Source organism: Sorex fumeus, unplaced genomic scaffold, assembly GCF_029834395.1.
Source record: "Sorex fumeus unplaced genomic scaffold, SorFum_2.1 ptg000142l, whole genome shotgun sequence".
In the NCBI taxonomy this organism is placed as follows: Eukaryota; Metazoa; Chordata; class Mammalia; order Eulipotyphla; family Soricidae; genus Sorex; species Sorex fumeus.
In genome coordinates, this window is record NW_026606199.1 from 4,142,089 (window position 1) to 4,163,764 (window position 21,676).

The following is a 21,676-nucleotide window of genomic DNA, read 5'->3' on the forward strand; positions in this document are numbered from 1 at the left end:
TGCTCACTGTATCTGTAGGGGCCCTTCCAAGCAGTGGCCCTCCCGGCAACCTCGGCCTGTGAAGGCACGAGGACAGGGTGTGGGGGGCCCGTGCCCCCGGCCTACCCCAGGGATGCTCAGGAGGCCTATGGAGCTCGAGAGCAAAGCCGGGGACGGCACTTGCACGGCGTGTGCTATGGCCTGTTCTCTCCCTCTCGCAAAGCCAGGTCATGCATGAGTACGGCGTGTCCTACAGCCTGGGCTCTCCCTCCTGCAAAGCTGGGTCATACATGTGCATGGCATGTCCTACGGCCCGGGCTCTCTCTCCTGCAAAGCGGGGTCACGCATGTGCACGGCGTGTGCTACGACCTGGGCTCTCCCTCCCTGGTCCCAAACTCTGCTTTATTTTGGCCTCTGCTCCTGGGGAGTCTGTTTCAGTGGCCTGTTGACTTACTTTGTCAGGCCTGGGTATGGGCAGCTGGAATCCAGGTTTGGCCCTGGCCCTGTGAGGTCCCCCATAGCCATCTGTCACCCTCTAGGCCCAGAGGTCCTGCTCTCCTGGTGGCATTTCCACTTCAGACACTGTGTTTCTGGTCTTGAGATTTCTCCTGATTCTCTATGTGCTCTCCACTTCTTGGTTGAAACTTCCCAGCTGCATTCTAAATCCTCCATTAAATATCCTTTCATGTATTTATAAAGCGGCTTGAAATGGCTGTCCTCTGATTTCAGCTCTTGTGCTGTCTGGACCTACTGACTGTCCTTTCACCTGGTATGGGTCAGGTAGATGTTTTTGCCATGGCTAGAATTATGTTTTATTCTGGACTCTGGTGTTCTTTTGTCAAGAATGTTAGTGACGTGGCTTCAGTTAAAGGAAGACAGGTGTCAGGTGTCAGGCAGCCAACTGAACGGTGAGCATCTTTGTCCTGTTGATTTGGGGGTTAATCTTTGTAAGAAAGTACAAGTCGGCCCTATTCCTGAGGTGGATTTTTCTGAACGTCTGGGGACCCGAGAAAGATCATCCTGACTCTTACTGAGCAATTCAAATCTCTCTCAAGCTTAGAACCACATTCCAGGGCTGCCTCCGAGCACTGAGAAACCAGTGTTGCACGGCCTGCCTTCGCACGGGGAGACTGGTGGCTCTCTGTCAATCGCCACCTCGGCCTAGCGTGCCTGCGCTGTCACTCATCTCCTCAGAGTGTGAGAGCACTTCTCTCTGTCACTTGTCTCTCCAGATGGAGAGCCCTAGTTCTGTCACCTGCTCAGAATGAGAGTGCTTGTTCCGTTAGGCATCTCGGAGTGAGAGTCTGTTCCCTGTCGCCTCCTCAGAGTGACAGTGCTCGTCTCTGGCATGCACCTTCTCAGAGAGAGAGAGTTAGTTCTCTGTAGTCTCCTCAGAGTGAGAGCGCTTGTGTCTCTCCCCCACCTCCTCAGAGGGAGATCATTTTCTCTGCCACACACCTCCTTCAAGAGCACCTGCTGCGTCACCTCCTCAGAGTCAGAGAGCTTCTCTGACCTCGTTCTGTCACCCGCTCAGAGTGACAGCACTGATCTGTCACTCATCTCAAAGAGCACCTGTCACTCTCGCTCTCCTCAGAATTAAGGAACTCGTTAGACTCTATTCCCCTAATCCTTGCTTTACAATTCTGGTGAACCATGAGAATTTTCTTGTTAATATTTCTTTTTCACATTAATAGTATCTGTATAAAGATGAGTCTAGTTACTACACACTTGAGAGTTGAAAATACAAATTTATTAGTGACTACACTTTTGCTTTTGGGTCACCCTCGGTGGTGCTCAGGGGTCACTCTTGATTCTGCGCTCACAAATTATTCCTGATGATACTCAGGGGTCGCTCCTGATTCTGTGCTCAAGAATTACTCCTGGTGGTGCTCAGGGGGCCATAGGGGTGCCAGGGGTTGAACCTGGGTCAGACATGTGCCAGGTCAGCACCCTTCCCTCCACTGAACTGTCACTTTGGCCCCTGTACTATATTTTTTAACAAATCGCAAGAATCATTTTCACCTCTACTCTAAAAATGACCTTGACCAAGTCCCCATTAGAGTTTTGACACAATTTGTAAAATAGAAAAAATGAACACAGGCATTCGGAAAGAAGCGTAACCATTTTTTGAAGGTGCATCACCTAGAGCCGCAGCCCTTGTGGGCTGGACCCCGGGTCCTGCCTTCCTGAGGCGGCCTGAGGTCTGTGTGGCGGGAGAGAGGGGCCCGCCAGTAGGAAGCCGACGCGGCACACCGGCTGCCACCAGAGGGCGCCCTGGCCCGCAGTGTGGCTCCGCCCGCCAGGCTCTCCCTGCCAGGATGTGTGTGTGTGAGCGCGCGCGTGTGTGGACAGAGGTGCACGTATGTGTCCGTGAATGGATGAGTCTATTAAGATCCAGAGAGTTGAGACTCACTGCTTTAAAATAAGACGTGACTCGGCGGCGGGAGGCGGGTGAGGCATGTGGGTGCTCTGGGGCTGGGGGCCGACCCGGCCCTGACCGCCGCGTCCTGGAGGTGCCCTGGGTCCCCTGGGCACTGACCTGCTTCCAGAAGCGCTTGTCCCTCTGAGGACTGTGGAGCTGCAGGCCACATCCTCAGGAAGGCCGGAAAGACTGACACCAAAGCTCACTGCACACGGCCAGGAGCGATGTGCCCAGTCCCCGTCCTGCCACGGGGGCAGTTGGCCACTCGCCCCCACGCCCCCACGGACACTTGCCCCCACGGCCCCCACGCCCCCCACGGCCTCTCCCCGCCTTGCCAGGAACTGAGGCTCAGGCCTGCCTCCACCTTCTGACCGTGAGTGTGGCCGGTTCTCCCTCGCTGCCTCGTCTCTGCCCGTGACCAGAAGCCCCTGTCCGGTCAGCGCACACTCCCCTCCTGACGTGTTCCCTGGTGGCACCCACCCGGCAAGGTCACGTCACGGCTGTGGCTCTCAACCCGGACACTCCTGCCCATCACGGGTTCTCGGGGGCAGGGACGGGCCCTGTCTCACCAACGGGCACCCCAGATGGCGCAAGCCTGACCCTCCCCACCGGCCCCAGCGGCCGCCCGGGGTGGCTTACGGGTTGGTGACCCTCAGGAGCGTGATGGCCATCTGGACGGCCTTCTGCGCGCAGGCCACGGTCAGCTCGTGGTTGCGGGCTGCGTAGGCAAAGTGGGCCAGCCTCATGTGGGCCTGAAGCTCCACCACGGGGTCCGTCCACCTGCACTCGGACGCCATGGACACGACCTGCAGTAAGGAACTGCCATCAGCTGTCCTACTGGGCCTGAGGACGCTGGGACTGTGGGCAGCAGGTCGGGCCTCGGCAGCCACAGCCCCATGGCCGTGCCACATGGGCGAACGAGGGCAGCACCCCAGTGCCTGGGGACCTGCCTGGGGACCTGCCTGGGAGGGTGGACACCAACTAGGGGGGACAGGGCCCTGGGGACCTGCCTGGGGACCTGCCTGGGAGGGTGGACACCAACTAGGGGGGACAGGGCCCTGGGGACCTGCCTGGGGACCTGCCGGGGGGGACACTGACTGGGGGGGACACAGCCTGGGGGGACAGGGCCCTGGGGACCTATGGGGGGGACAGGGCCCTGGGGACCTGCCTGGGGACCTGCCGGCGGGGACACTGACTGGGGAGGACACAGCCTGGGGGGACAGGGCCCTGGGGACCTATGGGGGGGACAGGGCCCTGGGGACCTGCCTGTCGGGCACCCTGTGCCCCTGGCGCCTCGGAGCAGGAGGTGAGGCTCTGCCCATACCCAGGTGCGGTTCACACAGGAACGGAAGCCCTGGGACAGGAAGGCGGGGGGGAGGGAGGGGAGGCAAGGGAGGGAGAGGCGGGCACCTGCCTGGGCCAGCGGGGGCACGGTGAAGTCCATGAGGCCCAGCCCGTTGCATGAGAACATCTCCAGAGCCACGAGGACCTTGCTCACGGCGCTGACCTTCTCGCTGGTGCCCTGAGGGGGGGGAGGGGGACAGGATGGAGGATCTGGGAGCCGGCACTCGGGCCACCGCAACCCAGCCCCTGGCACACGGGGCTCCCCGAGTCCCTGGGCTGCGGCCCGTGTCCCCCACAGGACAGAGTCCCCAGGGCTGGATGCGGACGGCTTGCAGCCCCGTGGGCGCTCACCTCCTCGGGGACCAGCCGCGGCCCGATCTGCTGCTGCAACAGCTGCTTGGCCTTCACCCAGGTGGCGATGAGCTGCTGGCGCACCTGGACAGGGACGTCCTCCCCGGGCACGGCCCCCCCGGACAGGCTCAGGGCCAGCTCGCAGACCTGAGGGGGCGGCGCACCGCTGACGGCCCAGGCTCATGCTGGCCGCTGTCCCTCCCGCCCTCCCGCCTTCCCGCCTTCCCACCCTGACCCCTGCTCCCTGGGTGCCGCAGGTCACAGCTCCTGCCCCGGCGCCAGCTCTGCAGATAGGCCCTGCACTGGCCACCCCGGACACTCCGGTCTGCAGTGACCACAGGCCGGTCCTTTTCCCGGCGGGAACCGTGTACACGCCAACCACCCACCCTCGAGGGGGTCAGAGCAAGCGAGGGCAGGAGCCACATGGCCCCGTGGCCCCAGCCCCGCCCCTGGTGGCCGCACCTCCACCGCGGTCCCGATCTCCGAGGCGGCGTTGGCGTCCAGGGGCACGTGCTGGAGATTCGAGCGCACGGCCTTTCTAGACCTTTCCGGGGGGTGGGCCGGGATCCAGCTGAGGATCAGGCCTCGGGCGAGGTTGTTGCACACGGAGGCCTCGATCAAGGGGTCTCTGGAAGGAGGCGCAGGCGGGAAGTACCTCCGTCCAGGCCACGCCCCGGGGGCCACGGGCTCTGTGGGGCCTCGTGCTCCCCCCGGAGGCCCCACACCACCGTGGAAGCCGTCCTCACGTATGTGGTCAGTGGCAGAGCGTCCAGCGTGGGGCGGGCGGGTCTCCCCGAGCTGCCCCTCACTCCTCGCAGCGCCCGGGACGCCCTCCCCAAGGACCGTTGGGGTCCCCAGTGCTGACAGGTGCAGAGACCACCTCCGGTCCCACGCCCTGAGCCTGGTGGGGGTCTGAGTCAGGCCCGGCTGAGGCCACAGCTGCGCAGACGCAGGTCAGGGTCTTGGGTGGGGGCGGGGAGAGGGGGCCTCCTCCCAGCCCCGCTCCCTCCCTCCCCTCCTCCAGGGGGCGCTGCGACTCCACAGACCTACCCGCAGTGGCCCATGGACTTGATGATGCCCAGGAGCTGCTGCAAGGCGCCCACCAGCTCCTTCTGCCGCCCGGCCACGATGAGGTGGTAGTTGTGGTTCAGCACGTACGCCATGGCGTTCTGCACCACCCACGCCTCCTGCAGCTCACGGCCAATCTCGGCGGCCCGCAGCCAGCTGCTCATGGCCAGCTGGGACAGGCTCGCTATCCACGTGCTGCCGCAGGCACCGGCACTCAGGACGGGCGCCACATGCCCTTTGGCGGCCACCGGTGGGCCCCTGAGCTCAGGCTCCCTGTTCCCCCTCCACCCGCGGCTCCCGGCCACCTCCTGGACTCCGTGGGCCACAGCCGGGCAGGCGCTGGCCCAGCTGGGCTCAGAGTCACTGCCAGGAGCAGGTGGGTCCTGGCGGCAGGAGCCCTGTCCAGGCTGCGTGCAGGTTCCACACCAAAGCGGCCACAGCTGAGACCGCGGGGAGATCTCAGGGCCCAGGGCTCGCCTCCCTGGACGCTGCACCACTGCCCACTGTGGCCCGGCCCCCGGCCCCAGCACTCCAATGCAGCCAGGCCCGTCCCACCCCCACCCTAGTGCTCTGGGCCGGCCCCTGGCCACTACCTGTACAGAAGCCACTCCTCATTGTCCTCCGGGGACTCCAGCACGAAGCCGGCCGCGTGCTGGCTCAGGTCCTCGGGGGGACGGGGGCTGTCATTCAGTCTCACCCCCTCTGCCTGGAGCAGCTGGATGGTGGCCTGCAGGGGGCCGCAGAGGGGGCAGGGACGGGTGAGAGCCCCCACGTCCTCCCACACTCCCACACACGCCCAGCACAGGCCGACGGGTCCACGGCTCTGCTTCCACAGCACACAGTGGCCTGCTGGCACCCAAGATCTGCCCTCACTGGAGAACCCGCCTCAGCCACGGAGAAGGGAGAAACCAAAGTTCTCCAGGCACCTCACACCTGGCGGCCAGCCTGTCCCCAGCCCAGCCCAGCCTAGAGCCCAGCCCAGCCCAGAGCCAGCCCAGCCCAGCCCAGCCCAGAGCCCAGCCCAGAGCCCAGCCCAGTCCAGCCCAGCCCAGAGCCCAGCCCAGAGCCCAGCCCAGCCCAGAGCCAGCCCAGCCCAACACAGCCCAGCCCAGCCCAACCCCAGCCCAGAGTTCAGCCCACCCCAGCCCAAAGTCCAGCCCAGCCCAGCCCAGAGCCCAGCCCAGAGCCCAGCCCAGAGCCCAGCCCAGTCCCCGACCCACCCCATCCCCACCAGCCCCACCCCAATCCCACCTCCCAGCCCAGAGCCTGGTGCTCCCGGCTGTGTGCAGACCCGCCCTGCCTGCAGACATGCTTGGAGGCACTGCTGGACGCCAGGAGCCCGTCTGTCCCTCGGTCTACATGCCTACCTCGCCGCAGATGAAGCCCACCTCCGCGAACTTTCTCTTCAGCTCGGGGGGCAGCACGCTCAGGTCCGACTGCGTCTGCGCCTCCAGCAGGAGGTTGTCCTGGCCTCGTCGCTTCCTCCCTGCAGGAGCCTGCACTGTCCCAGAGGCGGCCCGGCAGAGTTCCCCGCACTGGGGTCCCCTGAGGGCCTCCCCTGGCCCAGCCGGGGGTCGCGGGTGGACTCCAGGCGACCACTAGACCAGCCTTCTCGGTCCCCACCCAGAGGCCACCCCTCGCCGCCCGCCCCCTCCGAGCCCCGGCACCCCGAGTGACAGGCCCGGCCCTGCACACCTGCCCCCTTGCGGGTGGCCCTCAGCAGCTTCTTCGCGTTGACGCCGTCGTAGAGCAGGCAGAAGCGGCACGCCGTCCGGCACACGTCCCACACACCCTGCTTCCGGGCCACCTTCACCAGCTCCGTCCAGATCCAGACCCTGCCCCGGTGCCAAGATGGCAGCCCCAGGTGGGGCTCAGGCGTGGGCTCAGGTGTGGGCTCAGGTATGGGTACAGGTGTGGGCTCAGTGTGGACTCAGGTGTGGACTCAGGTGTGGGCTCAGGTGTGGGCTCAGGTGTGGACTCAGGTGTGGGCACAGGTATAGGCTCAGGTGTGGGCTCAGGTGTGGGCTCAGGTGTGGACTCAGGTGTGGGTTCAGATGTGGGTGCAGGTGTGGGCTCAGGTGTGGACTCAGGTGTGGGCTCAGGTGTGGGCTCAGGTGTGGGCTCAGGTGTGGGCACAGGTATAGGCTCAGGTGTGGTACAGGTGTGGGCGCAGGTGTGGGCTCGGGTGTGGGTGCAGGTATGCTACAGGTGTGGGCGCGGGTGTGGAGTCAGGTGTGTTACAGGTGTGGGCACAGGTGTGGGCTCAGGTATAGTGCTCAGGTATGGGCTCAGGTGAGGTACAGTTGTGGGCTTAGGTGTGGGCTCAGCTATGGGTACAGGTATGGGCTCAGGTGTGGGCTCAGGTGTAGGCTTAGGTGTGGGTACAGGTGTGCTACAGGTGTGGGCGCGGGTATGGACTCAGGTGTGGGCTCAGGTGTGGGTGTAGGTTGCTACAGGTGTGGGCGCGGGTGTAGGCTCAGGTGTGGGTGCAGGTGTGTACTCAGGTGTGTTACAGGTGTGGGCTCAAGTGTGGGTGCAGGTGTGCTACAGGTGTGGGTGCAGGTGTGGGCGCTGGTGTGGTACAGGTGTGGGTGCAGGTGTGGGCTCAGGTGTGGGCTCAAGTGTGGGTGCAGGTGTGCGACAGGTGTGGGTGCAGGTGTGGGCTCAGGTGTGGGCTCAAGTGTGGGTGCAGGTGTGCGACAGGTGTGGGTGCAGGTGTGGGCTCAGGTGTGGGTTCAGGTGTGGTACAGGTGTGGGTGCAGGTGTGGGCTCAGGTGTAGGCTCAAGTGTGGGTGCAGGTGTGCGACAGGTGTGGGAGCAGGTGTGGGCTCAGGTGTGGGTTCAGGTGTGGTACAGGTGTGGGTGCAGGTGTGGGCTCAGGTGTGGGCTCAAGTGTGGGTGCAGGTGTGCTACAGGTGTGGGTGCAGGTGTGGGCTCAGGTGTGGGCACAGATGTGGGTTCAGGTGTGGTACAGGTGTGGATGCAGGTGCGGGCTCAGGTGTGGGCTCAGGTGTGGGCACAGGTGTGGGCACGGGTGCAGGCGCTGAGGCCTGTGGCCTTCTCCTCTCACCTCTCCTGGTTGTTCTTGTTCCCCAGGCGTCTCAGGTGCCCTGCGGCCTTTTCCACGCAGAGGATGTGGTGACGCGCCTTGGCGAAGAGGTAGGTGAAGCGGCCTCGGTGCTTCCCGGTGGAGACTGGGGGGACAGAGCCCTCATTCCTGGACCCACCCCCCGACCGACCACGCTGCCCATCCAACCTGCCACAGCGGGACACGGGCAGGGCTCGGGCATGGCCGCCCCTCCTGGCAGGCACAGCCCCACAGGGCTTGGGGCAGCTGCAGCCCCCGGGACACCCCCAAGGGCAGGAGGCTGCTCACATTCAGGGGACAAGCTGGGGACAGCACCCTGGGGCCAAAGGAGAGTCGTGACCTGCCCCCCACCCCCGCAGGCCCACGCTGGGGTCACGCTGGCTCGGGCGGGAGCGGCGGGGACGGACCAAGCCGGCCTCCAGCTCTGTCCCGGAGAGTCACCCTGCATGAGGCTGGGAGGCCAGGGTGAGCAGGAGACCGGCTGGATGGCAGTGGAGGTTGGGGGACACAGGACAGACCCTGACCCCATGACTCCCAAGTTCAAGGGGACGTCCCCATGGCCGGGCCCGGTGAGAGGGTCCTGAGGGGAGAGACGGCCACGGCCCTGACCTTTGGCCTCGTTCTCGCTGTCCAGCACGATCTGGAAGGTGTCCGGGGCGAGGGCCAGGCCGGCATTCACCAGGAGCGCCCGCTTCTTGCGCACGCTGTCCTTGGGGGTGGCTTTCTTGGCCTGTGGGGAGCGAGGGCTGAGGGGGCGCGGGCGCCGAGGCCCAGCCCGGGGGCGCCTGCCACACCTGCTCGATGGCCAGGGCGGCCCTGTCCTCGGCGCGCTCGGGGCTGTGGTAGAGCGTGGTGTAGAGGCGCAGCTGGCTGAGGGACAGCTGCAGCTTCTCCTGGTGGAGGCCCAGGCTGTCGAGCCGCAGGGCCTTCCGCAGGTGGCCCATGGCGAGCTCCAGCCGGTCCTCGTCCTTCTCGATGTGCGCCAGCTCCATGTGCACTTGGCAGCGCAGCTGCAGCATGAGGCTGGGGGGGGGGGGGGGGACAGCCGGGCTGCAGGGCGCTGACCCGGCCCGCACCCACGCTCACGCTCGGCCCTGCCAAGGCCGCTGCTCAGCCGACATCCCCGGCCACGGGGGGCCAGAACCCGGCCCAGGTTCACCCAGGGGTGCGTCTCCCAGCCTCCAGACCACGTGTGGGCACAGACACAGGCCACCGCCCAGCCCGAGGGGACGACGAGACGCTGGCCGCTGGCCCGCAGCTCCTGACTGGTGAGGCACCGCCTGGGCCTCAGGGCCAGAGCTCAGGCCTCGGTCGCATGTGTCCGCGTGGCCATGCGCATGTGTGTCCATGTGGGCACGAGCACGTGTGTGTGCCCACATGGGCTACAAGCACATATGTGTGTCCATGTGGGCCGTGAGCATGTGTGTGTGTGTCTACATGAGCCACAAGCATGTGTGTGTGTCCACATAGGCCACAAGCATGTGTGTGTATCCATGTGGGCCACCAGCACATGTGTGTCCACGTGGGCCACCAGCACATGTGTATCCACATGGGGCACAAGCACGTGTGTGTCCACATGGGCTACAAGCACGTATGTGTGTGTCCATGTGGGCCGTGAGCATGTGTGTGTACCCACATGGGCCAAGAGCATGTGTATGTCCACATGGGCCACGAGCACGTGTGTGTCCGTGTGGGCTACGAGCACGTTTGTGTCCACGTGGGCCACGAGCACGTGTGTGTCCACGTGGGCCACGAGCACGTGTGTGTCCATGTGGGCCACCAGCACGTGTCCACATGGGCCAAGGGCACATGTGTGTCCACATGGGCTACAAGCACGTATGTGTGTGTCCATGTGGGCCGTGAGCATGTGTGTCTAAATGGGCCACAAGCACGTGTGCCTGTCCACATGGGCCACGAGCACGTGTGTGTCCACGTGGGCCACAAGCACATGTGTGTGTCCCAAGGGCAGGAGCCCGCACGTGTGTGTGTGCATCGAGCATACATGTGCGTGTGTGTATCCTGCATGGGCAGTGGCGCACAGTCACCTTCTCTGACCGTCACGCAGCCTGCAGCCCAGGCTCGGGTGGTACCGTGTCCATTATGTCCCTGGTGCACCCTTGGTCAGTCATTTGAGGCAGCTGCATCGCAGCCCACGCAGGATGGACCAACGCCCCAGGGATCTATCAGACTGTGGACGTGGCTGTGGGCCCACACGTGGAGGCCCACGGGGGTGCGTGAATTCTGCCAGGCATTTGGGCAGACGCCGGGGAAACAGCCTTCTGTGGATTAACATGTGCAATCTGCAGGGATGTGTGAGCCCCACCCAAGCCGCCCGCCACGCCACCTGCAGGCCTGCAGGGACCAGCCCTGGGGCAGCGGGCAGGTCGTCTACTTGCTCTGTGGATGTGCCCGGGCTCACGGCCTCCCCCGCCGCCCCTGCAGTGGCCCCAGCTCCCCGCACGAGGCTGCGGTCCTGGGGACCAGCTGGGGAGCCCTTCCTTGGAGACCACCCTGTAGGGGGGCCTGCCCCAGAGCCCACCCGGCTGCTCCAGGATTCTCCCCCACACAAACACCAGGAGTGTCTCCCGCCCCCGGCTCCCACGTCTCCTCCATCCCCTCACGAACTCAGTCTAGAATCATCCTGAAGATGCTCTTCTCTCCAGGGTGGCCCCGCTGCCCTCCTGGCCCTGTCCTGCTGGTTCTCCTGGCCCTGACCAAGGCCAGCCTTAAACACCTTATGTGAAGACAGGAGATACCTACAGTGTGCTCGTGGGTGTGGGCCAGGTGTAGACACACACATGAAGTGATGTGAGTCCAGGTTTAAGTTCAGACACGGGGGGAGGTGCAGACACGCTACGGGTGCAGGCAGGACGTCAGTGGACGTCAGTGAGCTGTGTGTGCGAGCACTCTGGCCGAGCCCCGCCTGCCTAGGGCCTGGCTGACGGTGGGCGCTGGCCCAGTGAGGATCACGTTCGGGTCCTGACAGGGGCCTGTTCCACGCTGACCCCCGTGCCCGGCCTGGGCGGGCTGCCAACTCAGGGGACTGGCTGCAGGGTGTGGCCATCGGCTGTGCCCCGGGGCCGCTACCTGTCCATCCTCTCCAGCGCGTGCGCGATGGTGCTGAGCTGTCCGCGCAGCCGGGCACGGAGGTTGTGCTGCAGGAGTGGCAGGCACAGGTTCCACTGCGTGGCGCACACCACGTGGATGACCCGCGGGTCGCCCAGGCGCAGGGCCTGCTGCAGGGCCACGTCCAGTCGCTGGGTGATGCTCAGCTGGGTCTGCACACAGACACGCCGTGAGGCCGCGCCCCCCACCCCCGCCCGCCTGCAGGGGGCAGCTGAGGCTCTTCCCTGAGGGGACCAAGGGCCACTGATGACAGCATCCTCACAGGCTGGGGCGGGAGGGGGGTCCCAGACCTGCTCTGCGTAGCCACTGACCAGCAGGACCCGCGATCCTCCAGGGTCAGCTGCAGCCAGGACCTCCGATGCTGACCTGGGGCCCTCACCTGCTCCTGACCACGGGGCCCAGTCCAGGCCCACCCGCCCATACCTCGAAGCTGCATAAACAGCACGGTGCCCCACGAGGGCCCCCGGGCTCAGTTGGCAAGGTCGGCACTGTGCCTGGCAGCTCTCAGCTCAGCCTTTCCCGCCAGGGGACCCTCCTGACCTGGGGCCCTTCCTGAGACTCCTGTCCTACTGCAGGGCCCTGGACTCACGCCAAGCCCCATTCACGTAGCTCCCACCCGCAGGCCCCTGGAACACCCCCAGCCCTGCCTGCTGCCCCTGCCAGCACAGCTCCCCGCAGGGGCAGGCAGTGGGGAGTGTGAGGGGCAGGGCCCGGGGGGGGGGGGGTCTCAGCTCTCCCGTGCCACACTGTCAGCATCACGTGGGACCCCACGCTGCTCCCTTGCCGTGGCGCGGGGAGGCTGAGGAGCGCGGGCTCACCTCCACAGCGGAGCGCAGGTAGGACGTCATGGCGCTCTCCAGGCCCAGGGCTTCGAGCTCGCCCTCCAGGCACTCGATCTCAATGAGCTTCCCGGGGTCCTGTGGGCAGAGGGTCCGTGTGAGCCCGGGCACATCCAGGCTGCCACCCTCAGACTCAAACACCGTTCACGTCGCACTGAACATCCAACAACTGAAAACTGGAGCACAAACACGGGCAAGAAGTACTTGGAACGCAGAGGGAGGGATGGTCTGTTCCACGGGACCAGGGCCCCTCGCGCTCTCCCCACCAAGAGGGTCAGTGTGGGGACAGGGGCAGCTGGCACCCGCACTGTGGGGAGTTCCACTCCGGAAGTTTCCCTTGGCCCGTGCTGAGAGGCGGTGGTGAGACCCCAGCGGGCACAAGCGATGCACACCCGCCCTCAGGCCCTGGGCAGCTGCCGGGAAGGAGACTGCATGGGCCAGGGGTCGGGCTCATCACTGCACACCACAGAGCAGCAGCTGGAAACCACCTTCCCACCTCCCCTCCAGGACTGCAACAGCACTGGAGGGCACAGCCCCACAGAAGCGCCCGGAGGGCCTGGGCCCACAGGTGCCCACGGGGCTGCTCCTCCGGGTTCCCCTTCACGTCCTTTCGAACATGGAAGCAGGCGCACCAGTTTGCGCCTCCTGAGTGGGAGGTTCCAGAGCAAGGGAGAGGCGGGAGCCGCCGACGCCGGTCAGTGAAGGGTCCTCGGCAACCAGCCCCTTGCCTCTGGCACTGAGCCCTCAACTGGGTTCTCCTCACTCACACCAGATCTCACACACACTGCGAGATCCTCACACTATGGTGATCTCACACGCACCATGATGTCCTCACACACCGCAATTTTCTCACACACACACAGAGCTCGCCTCACACACACCAAGAGGGCTGGAGCGATAGCACAGCAGGTAGGGTGTTTGCCTTGCACACGACGGACCCAGGTTTGATTCCTCCGCCCCTCTCAGAGAGCCCGGCAAGCCACCGCCCGCACAGCAAAGCCTGGCAAGCTCCTCGTGACATATCCAACATGCCAAAAACAGTAACAACAAGTCTCACACACACCAACATCTCACACACATCGCGAGATCCTCACACGACAGTGATCCCACACTTAACCACGATGTCCTCACACACCACAATTTTCTCACACACACACACTAGATCTCTCCTCACACACACCAAGATCTCACGCAGATCATGACTTCCCCACACACATCACCACACACACACACATCACCCCCCCCTACACACACACACACACAGAGTGTGTCCTTCGTGTCTGTTTGCTTCCCTGTGGATGTCTGTTGCTTTGTGTGCGTTCGGGCCCGAGTGCTGGGGAGTGTCGCCAAATGCAATCGGACCTGAGGACCACACGGTCCTCTGAGCACTGCCGATGGTTCCCCCTGAGCACTGAACCAGAAAGAGCTGCTGAGCACCACCAGATGCGGCCCAAACCTCCCCCAAACCGCAAATCCAATATAAAACTTTGACCCGTTTTATTGAGGAATCATTGGCAAAATCGTAAGGCTCTAAGGCGTAAACGTGACTTGGCGTCTGTCCCGAGATGAAAGAAAGCGTGAGGCGCCCGTCGCATTGGGCTGCTCAGGACCCCCGCCTGGTGGCCCGGAGCTCCGACACGCCCCCCACCCCGCACTCCCATCTGTGGCGCTTCGCCGGGGACAGACAGCTTGGCCTCCTCGCGTGTGGCGAGGGGCAGGCGGCCTTCCTGCCGAGCAGACCTTCTCTCCCCGACGCGGGAGGGCAGCTTTATCCCTCCACCCGCAGGCCGACCATGTGTTTGCACAATGTGGCTGCCACAGAGCCCGCGGCACGGACACGGCAGAGCAGCTGTTCCCGAGCCCGACGTCACAGCGGGGTCACTGGCCACGCGGCAGCCCTTGCTCGAGTCACGGAGGGGCCGCGCAGCCTCCTCAGCCGACTGCCCCGCGTCTGCTCCTTGACCACGTCCTTCCCGACGCAGGCAGGCTCCGGGCTGACGGCCTTGATGCGCCTTCCCTTCCCCTCAAGCAGCCGCTTGAACTCCCCAGCCGGAAAGATTCCTGCTCGGGTCCTTCGCCGTTTTCCTCACACGCGTGCTGGCTCTCCTCCCGAGGGGTGCAGGATACGGCAGAGATCACTCCTTGTCAGGTGGCTGCGACCCGTCTCTCTCACGCCACGGCCCGTTGCTTTCTGGGAGCAGCGCTTCCGCTCTCTTGCCCAGAGCCCCGGACAGCCGGGTCATTTCCTGCTGCACGTGGAGCTGCACCCGGCTGTGCTCAGAGGGGGTCCACGCAGACCACCCTTCTGTGCTGGGTGGTTTGCGTGGGCATCCCAGAGAACCTAGCACCTGGCACACCACGGGCCAGCACCCGTCATTCCGAAGACCGAGCTCATTGAGGGCTGAGACAGGACGGGTGGCACTCCAGCTCTGTCCTTTCTCAAGGTTCCTCTCGGTGGTCACGATTCGTGGCGGTCGCATGCAAGTCTTAGAATTGTTCTTTCCGCTGGTGAGAGAAACTGCGCTGGGAAACTGCGCTGGGTCACAGTGAACCTGTCGATATCCGATTTTGGTTCTGTGGACATTTCAAGAACCTTGGTTCCTCGGATCCAAGTCCCAAACCTCCCCCTCCCATTTACTCCTGTCCCCTGCAGGCTCTCTCGTCAACATGCCCATTTTAGTGTCCACCTAGGTCTTTTCTTCCCTTGGCTAAAGGTCCTCCTGTCATTCTCTCCTGGTTTCCAGAACTTGTGTACATGAAGTTGCTTTCTGAGCCCTCTCAGACCCTGTCGGCAAACACGTTGGAATGAGAATCACTGGGAAGAAGACACTGACACGTGTTGATTCTTGGATGTGTATTTTGACTGCTGCAGCTCTACAAGATTTGTTCACTATTTTTTCACATGTTGGGTGAAATTTTTGGTGTTTTTTTTTTTCTTGAAAAACTGCTTTGTCTAGAACTTCTAGCACTATACTAACCAGAAATGGTGAAAGCAGTACTCTGGCTCTGTTGCTGATATAGAGAAAGTTCTAGCTTTCCTATGTCTGTGATGAAGCTGGATGGTGCTTCTCCCATGTGACCTGTGTCATGCTGAGGTGAGTCCCTTCTCCGCACACCCTGTGTCTGATGAGGTGAGTCCCTTCTCCGCACACCCTGTGTCTGATGAGGTGAGTCCCTTCTCCACATGCCTTGTGTCTGCTGTGAGGTGAGTCCCTTCAACATGGGATCTGCGGAACTTTTCTCAGGTGCTCTAGATGGCGTGGCACTCACTCTCCTTTCTGTTCTGTGGAAATCGTGTTCACCAATTTGCAGCCTAGAATCAACCCTTTTGGTTCTTGAGTTCTCCTTCAGGCAGGCACTGGGATGCCAGGGGACCTTTTGCGGGTTGCACCCTCTGTGCACCTCACAGCATCTGTGGGGTGAGGTGGCTTCCAGATCTGGTTTGGGGGGTGGCCTTCATCTGGAGAGGGAGAGGCCAGTGGGCCACCTGCCAGGTCTCTGTCACCACCACCAGGCTCTTCCCTCATCTTTCTGCAACAAAAGTGGCGGCCACAGCTCCAGGGCTCCAGCACTGCCCAGTGGAGGGTCAGCACATCCATCTCCCCGTCTCTCCCCAAGGACGGTGTCGCTCTGGCTAATTCTTAGCCCCGAAGGGCAGTGGTGTGGGTGCAGACCCCGGAAGCTGCAGGGGTGAGTACGTGCAGGTGTGGTCAGGGCTGGGCTCCCCCTGTGGTGGGGGTCCCAAGTGGGGTGCACAGATCCTTTGCCATACAACACCTTCCAGAACTGTCTGTGGCCCACCTGCACACACTGACAAGCTCCCGCGGACCCTCTGAAGCTGCTTCAGTCACAGACGAGCCTGGGACCTGCCCTCCACCTTCCGAGGGCACTGCATCCCCCAGACGGGCGCACAGAAGGGGAACAAGGAGCCCACAGACACGCAAGGCAGAGAGGGGGACTCTGGGGTGCAGATGGGAGATCAGAAGACCACTCAAGGGGGCTTGAGGAGACTCAGGGACACGCCAGCCCTAACAGGCTCACAGCAGGGGTCACTCACTGTGTCGGACATCTTCTTTAGGTCTGACAAGCAGTCGGAAGCGATTTTCTGGCATTTCAAGGTCAAAGCGAGATGAGCCAATTCAAAGAGCAAAAGCATCCTGGGGAGCGACAGAGCACAGACATGTGAGGCCAGGGCACAGGACCTCTCAGAAGAAGCTTCTGTTAGTCAATAATTGAACGTGGCCAAGACATCGCAAGTCACGAAAGGAAAGTGCCAGTGAGAGCTCAGAGAGCTCTGTGGGGACCCAGGGGCCGCCCAGCACCATAGGACAATCCCAGGCCCCGCCAGGTGTGGCACAAACACCAAAAACAAGGGAAGAACCGACCTGAGAAAGAGCACAATTTAGGAGGAAACAGCAAGTTAAAAATTGCAATTTTGAAAATGTACAATGTCATTCTCAAACTTTCTATAACAAGATATGAAATTTAAAATGAGAGAAATGTGAAGAAAGTCCTTTCAAAAATGTGTGTCTTTGGGGTGGAGCAATAGCACAGCGGGTAGGGCGTTTGCCTTGCACGTGGCTGACCCAGGTTCGATCCCCAGCATCCCATATGGTCCCCGGAGCACCGCCAGGAGTAATTTCTGAGTGCAGAGCCAGGAGGAACCCCTGAGCATCACTGGGTGTGACCCAAAAAGAAAAAAAAAGTGTGTCTTTGCTTCTTCTTGCTGGAGGTTCTGTGGTCACTTCACAGGTAGGAGCTGGGAGATGAGCCAGGGGACATCTCTGAGCCCCCACGTTAAATGGCAGCTGCAGGCCACGCTCTCTCCCAGAGACCTCTGCACACTGAGGCAGCAGCTTCCCGGGCCAGCCCACTGGCCTTGGCTGCTCAGACACTGCAGGTGGCCAGGCGGGGAGCCTTACTCACACTCAGTCTGGAGGAGACCCGTCCCGCCAACCTCGGCTGCAGGACCCAGACCCTTAGGCCAGCCAGGCACGTGCTTGTGGTGGCGTTCGCTGTGTTCGCCGTGTTTCCACCAACAAGGTCCTTGTACGAGGCTCCCAGGGCTGCGATAATGCGGGTTCCTCCCTCAGGGCTGAGTTCCCCTCAGGAGACGCCTTTGCCTCCTCTGCCTCGGCTGCCAGCGGCCCGCATCCCTACTTCCCGCCCTGCCTGTCCTCGCCGTGAGTCCCTGCCTGTCTAGCCCTCTCCTGAGGACGAAGGTCAGCAGAGCCTGCCTCCTCTCCACCGTGAGCCCAACCAAGACCTTCCAGATAAATCACGTGCACAGACAGCCGACCTGGGGCTTGAATCTCTCCCTGGGGGAAGCACACTATGGCCCCGCATCTGTCAAGTGTCAGGATGAAAACAGCCCCCAAAGCCCGCAAAGACGCTTTACGGTCAAGACAGCAAAGTGCTTCATTTATCAGTAGTGAGGCTGTCTTTGAGACCCCAAAAGATGAGTGAGGAAGAGGAGGAGAAACTCCAGGCCCCAAACCTGCCCCTCACTGGGGCAGTGGGTGAGGGAAGCTAAGAGGACAGAGACTGCCCTCAGAGGGCCAGCTGCCCGCATGCCACCGCAGCACAGCCCCTTGTCCAGGAGCAAATTGTCATCCCTGTGGGGTCACCCAAAGGCACATTCCAGCCCCTCTGACACTCAGCTACAGGCTGTCAGGCAACCCAGGGCTTTCCCAGGAGCGCGCGCGCACACACACACACACACACACACACACACACACTTCACTCACCCAGGGCTGTTTGTTGAGCGACTTGAAAAGGTGTGCTACTGCAGTAACAAAAGCACTGGTAGGTACATGCTAAAATTTATTTTTAAAAGGGTTATGGAATTAAGTATCCCAGGTAGTACCTCAAAAGTACTAGCCTTGGAGCACTGGAGGGATAGCTGGGCTTCTTTTTCTGGCTTTTCACATTTTCATGTACTTAACGAATCTATACGATTGTGTAGCTGTGGAAAACACACTTACTTTTCCTCTTTGATTGAAGGAAAGTTCTCGTGATCATACTGGCCCAGCTGCTTGTGACTCTGCTCCAGAGTTTCGACGAAATCTTCAGGTACTTCACCTTTCTCCAATTTTCTAGAATTAATTCAAGGGTGACATTTTTAAAACCATGCCAATCAGCTAGAACTAAGTCTGAGACTTGTCCTCCTCAAAGATGAAGCTGAAATCACTCCTCCCTCCTCGAGCTTCTCCAAGATAATTCCCACAAGACCCTGCTTGCACCTCCCCCCACTAAATGAAAATACCAGGAGGAACAGACTCTAGTCACTGAACAGTGTCCAAACCCTGGGCTCTAGGAGTATGGCGACATAAAGCAACACACTTCACCACAGCGTCCCACCTCCTCACAGGCATAGTGAAGCGTGACACGCCAACTATCCACACACTCTGAGATCTAAGCATCGTGCACTAAGATCTCCTGATTTCCTCACACACACGGAGATCTCATACACACATGCTGAGATCTCCTCATAAACACACTCTGAGATCTCTTCAGACACACCCATAATAAGATATCCTCACACACACACACGCGCGCGTGCGCGCACACACACACACATACATATACATACTGAGCTCTCCTCAGACACACAGAACATACTGAGCTCTCCTCAGACACAGGTATCTCATATCTCCTTGTATACACACACACACACACACACACACACACATACACTGATATCTCCTCAAGCACATACTGAGCTCTCTCTTACTCTGTCTGTCTCTCTCTCACTCACACACACACAAACACACACACACACTGAGGTCTCCTTGAACACATAAATACACACAATGATGTCTCCTCAGACATACACACACACACACAAATAAATCTCTTCATACACACACAAGACATCTCCACATACACACACACACACTGAAATCTCTCTCTCTCTCTCTCTCTCTCTCTCTCTCACACACACACACACACACACACACACACAGAGCTCTCCTCAGACACCCTCCTGCTCTCCAGAATCTCTCCTGAGGTGTCTTCCCAGCTCCACAGCCACAACCCAGGGAGAAAGGCAGCTCCCCAGACTCAGCCTGTGCCATGGGCTTGCTCTCCCTCCCAAAACCACTCACGCTTTTATCTGATTCAGGTGGAAAGTGGCGAACAGACTGATGGAAGCTTTTGTCTCCTCCTTTAACTGCTGCTCATCCATTAGTTCGTACTGCACCTGTTAGGAGCGAAACAGAATGCTAACCTGAGCCCAAACAATTGGGAAGAGACCTAGAATCTGTGGCAATTGCCATTTGGATAACAGTCAAGCTTATTAAAAAAAAGGGGGGGGGCCACTCCTGGAGACGCTGGTCTGGCTGTGTGGTGCTCAGGCCAGTGGTGCTGGGGCCCAGAAGACCCTCCGGGTTTATGCTGAGGGTGCTGGATGCCATGAACCACACCCAGGGCTGGGTGGCAGCAGAGCTCAAACTCAGGCTCTGCCAGGCAAGGCCCTGATGCCCACGCCACCCGTGTGCCCGTCCTAGCACCCAGCACCTTTAACAAACGAGAAATCTGTTCTCATGCTGTAGATCTAGTTTTCCATGGGTAACTAAGTTGATTTTCCACACACAAAGTTTCATCAATGATGACTGTTCTTTATATAAATTTAGGTGACCACTTCATCTTAAATTCACTAAGTCTTACTTATTTTTTAACTCAGTCACGCCATTCTGGGACACTCACGCCAGGAGAGAGGAGGCTGGCGGCATCTGTTCCCAGTGTACCTTGCACACGTGTCTTTGCATCTCTCAGTGGAAGGACTTGTTTGATGTCCTCGTAGTTAAGAAAATAACCTCTAGGGGCTGGAGTGAGTGACAGTCCAGCGGGGAGGGCATTTGCCTTGCTGCCAACCGGGTTCAATTCCCAGCATCCCATATGGTCCCCCGAGCACCGCCAGGAGTAATTCCTGAATGCATGAGCCAGGAGTAACCCCTGAGCATCGCCGGGTGTGACCCAAAAAGTCAAAAAAAAAAAAAAAAGAAAAGAAAATGACCTCTATCTATATTTTATATGCATACTGACCATAAGAGCAAATATTTGTCGATATTTCTGAGGCACGGAAGCTTTAATGAACGGTGCTGTGATGGAACAGAATTTTGAGGCCTCCTCTGTTTTCCCAGCCTGGAGATAACACTCAAGAAGCCCCCTGGGGAACATCAGAAAGCTAGATGTCAAGCCTCAGTGGAAACCGTTTCTGCTCAACTCTCTGCTACGCAGATTGCTGTCACTCTTCCTACACCCCAAGCGACAGAGAGATTCCTGGGTCAGCCGGCACACAGGGAGGCGACTCGACATGGCCAGGATGCTGCACCTGCATCTTCGGACCCGAGACGGGCGGACAGAGCGAGAGAGCAAGCAGGCACATGTCCATCTCTCCAGAGAGCCACGAGGGGGAGAGGGGCACCCAGTCCAAACCCCGCCGCCAGGCAGGGCCCGGTATGGCCAGCACACAAGTGCTGGCCTCTGTCCCACCACCTCTCACCCCTCTGGAGCTGCCTCGCCCGGGGGCTGCTCCGTGCCCTCTGCCTGCCTGGGCAATGCCCACTCATGCTGGGCTTTGTGCTCACCTGGCGACCAGACGAAAGGTCAGTGGGCAGAGATTTCTAAGCCCTGAGATGGCCGGCAACCGCAGCAGTCCCGGAACGCTAGTGTCAGAGCTGCCCCCCAACCCCCGTTCCGAGGGGGCAGAGTGCGGCAGGCCCACCCGCGGGGCCACTCACAGCATCAGCTCTGCCCGCCACTCGACGTCCTCCTCCTCAGTCTGGTTCAACACGCTGACGATGTGGGAGAGGCTGGGGATGAGGTAGTGGTGGTAGCCCGGCTTGAGGAAGGGCCTGACCATCTGCCAGTAGAGGACCGAGGCGTTGTACACCAGGAAGTGGTACCTGCACGCAGGAGCCTGTGAGCGGCCTGGCCCCGCAAGGACCCTGGAACTGCCCACAGGACTCTTTGCCCTGGGGCCCGCTCTGGGCGCAGATGGCCAGGGCGCCCTGAGTGGTGGGAGAGCGGAGGTGGGAGGGGGAGAGGGAGCCGGGGAGGAGGCAGCAGAGGAGCTGAACGGGGAACGGGGACACCTGGGTCCCTCTGAAGGCCCGCCGGGGCTCTGCCCGCTGCCTGTCCTGGGCCCTCCCTCCCACTCTTGCCCCCAGGCCCCGGGTGTCTTGCACAGGCCGGCCCCAGCCTCCCTGGCAGCTCCGCGAGCTCCGCAGCAAGCACAGGCAGTGGACACAGACCAGGTTGGAAACCAGGAGCTGGTCCGGTCACCCACAGGTCGGGGTCCCAAGGGCAGCGAACCTGGAGGCATCAGCCACCCTCCTGGGAAGCTCACCCCCCTCCCCCCCGCCCCATGCTTAGAACCACCACCTGGGCTCGGCTTTGGCAAAGCTGATGACCTTCATGTACTCGGTGACACAGTTCTCAAACTCCTCCTGGAAC

At 61.2% G+C, this 21,676-nt stretch overlaps 1 protein-coding gene across 1 annotated transcript in view; it reads right to left on the reverse strand.

Annotated features, from left to right (window-relative positions):
• CFAP46 (cilia and flagella associated protein 46) overlaps window positions 1–21,676 on the reverse strand; it is a 50,138-nt gene that overhangs the window by 27,214 nt on the left and 1,248 nt on the right. The window contains 19 exon segments of the mRNA XM_056106710.1: window positions 3,041–3,207; window positions 3,816–3,923; window positions 4,097–4,243; window positions 4,559–4,724; window positions 5,147–5,359; window positions 5,758–5,891; window positions 6,532–6,650; window positions 6,860–6,999; window positions 8,235–8,358; window positions 8,862–8,982; window positions 9,047–9,275; window positions 11,340–11,530; window positions 12,197–12,295; window positions 16,275–16,374; window positions 18,202–18,312; window positions 19,324–19,418; window positions 20,264–20,387; window positions 20,962–21,126; window positions 21,605–21,669. Of these exon segments, the coding sequence (XP_055962685.1) occupies window positions 3,041–3,207; window positions 3,816–3,923; window positions 4,097–4,243; window positions 4,559–4,724; window positions 5,147–5,359; window positions 5,758–5,891; window positions 6,532–6,650; window positions 6,860–6,999; window positions 8,235–8,358; window positions 8,862–8,982; window positions 9,047–9,275; window positions 11,340–11,530; window positions 12,197–12,295; window positions 16,275–16,374; window positions 18,202–18,312; window positions 19,324–19,418; window positions 20,264–20,387; window positions 20,962–21,126; window positions 21,605–21,669 (2,618 nt within the window).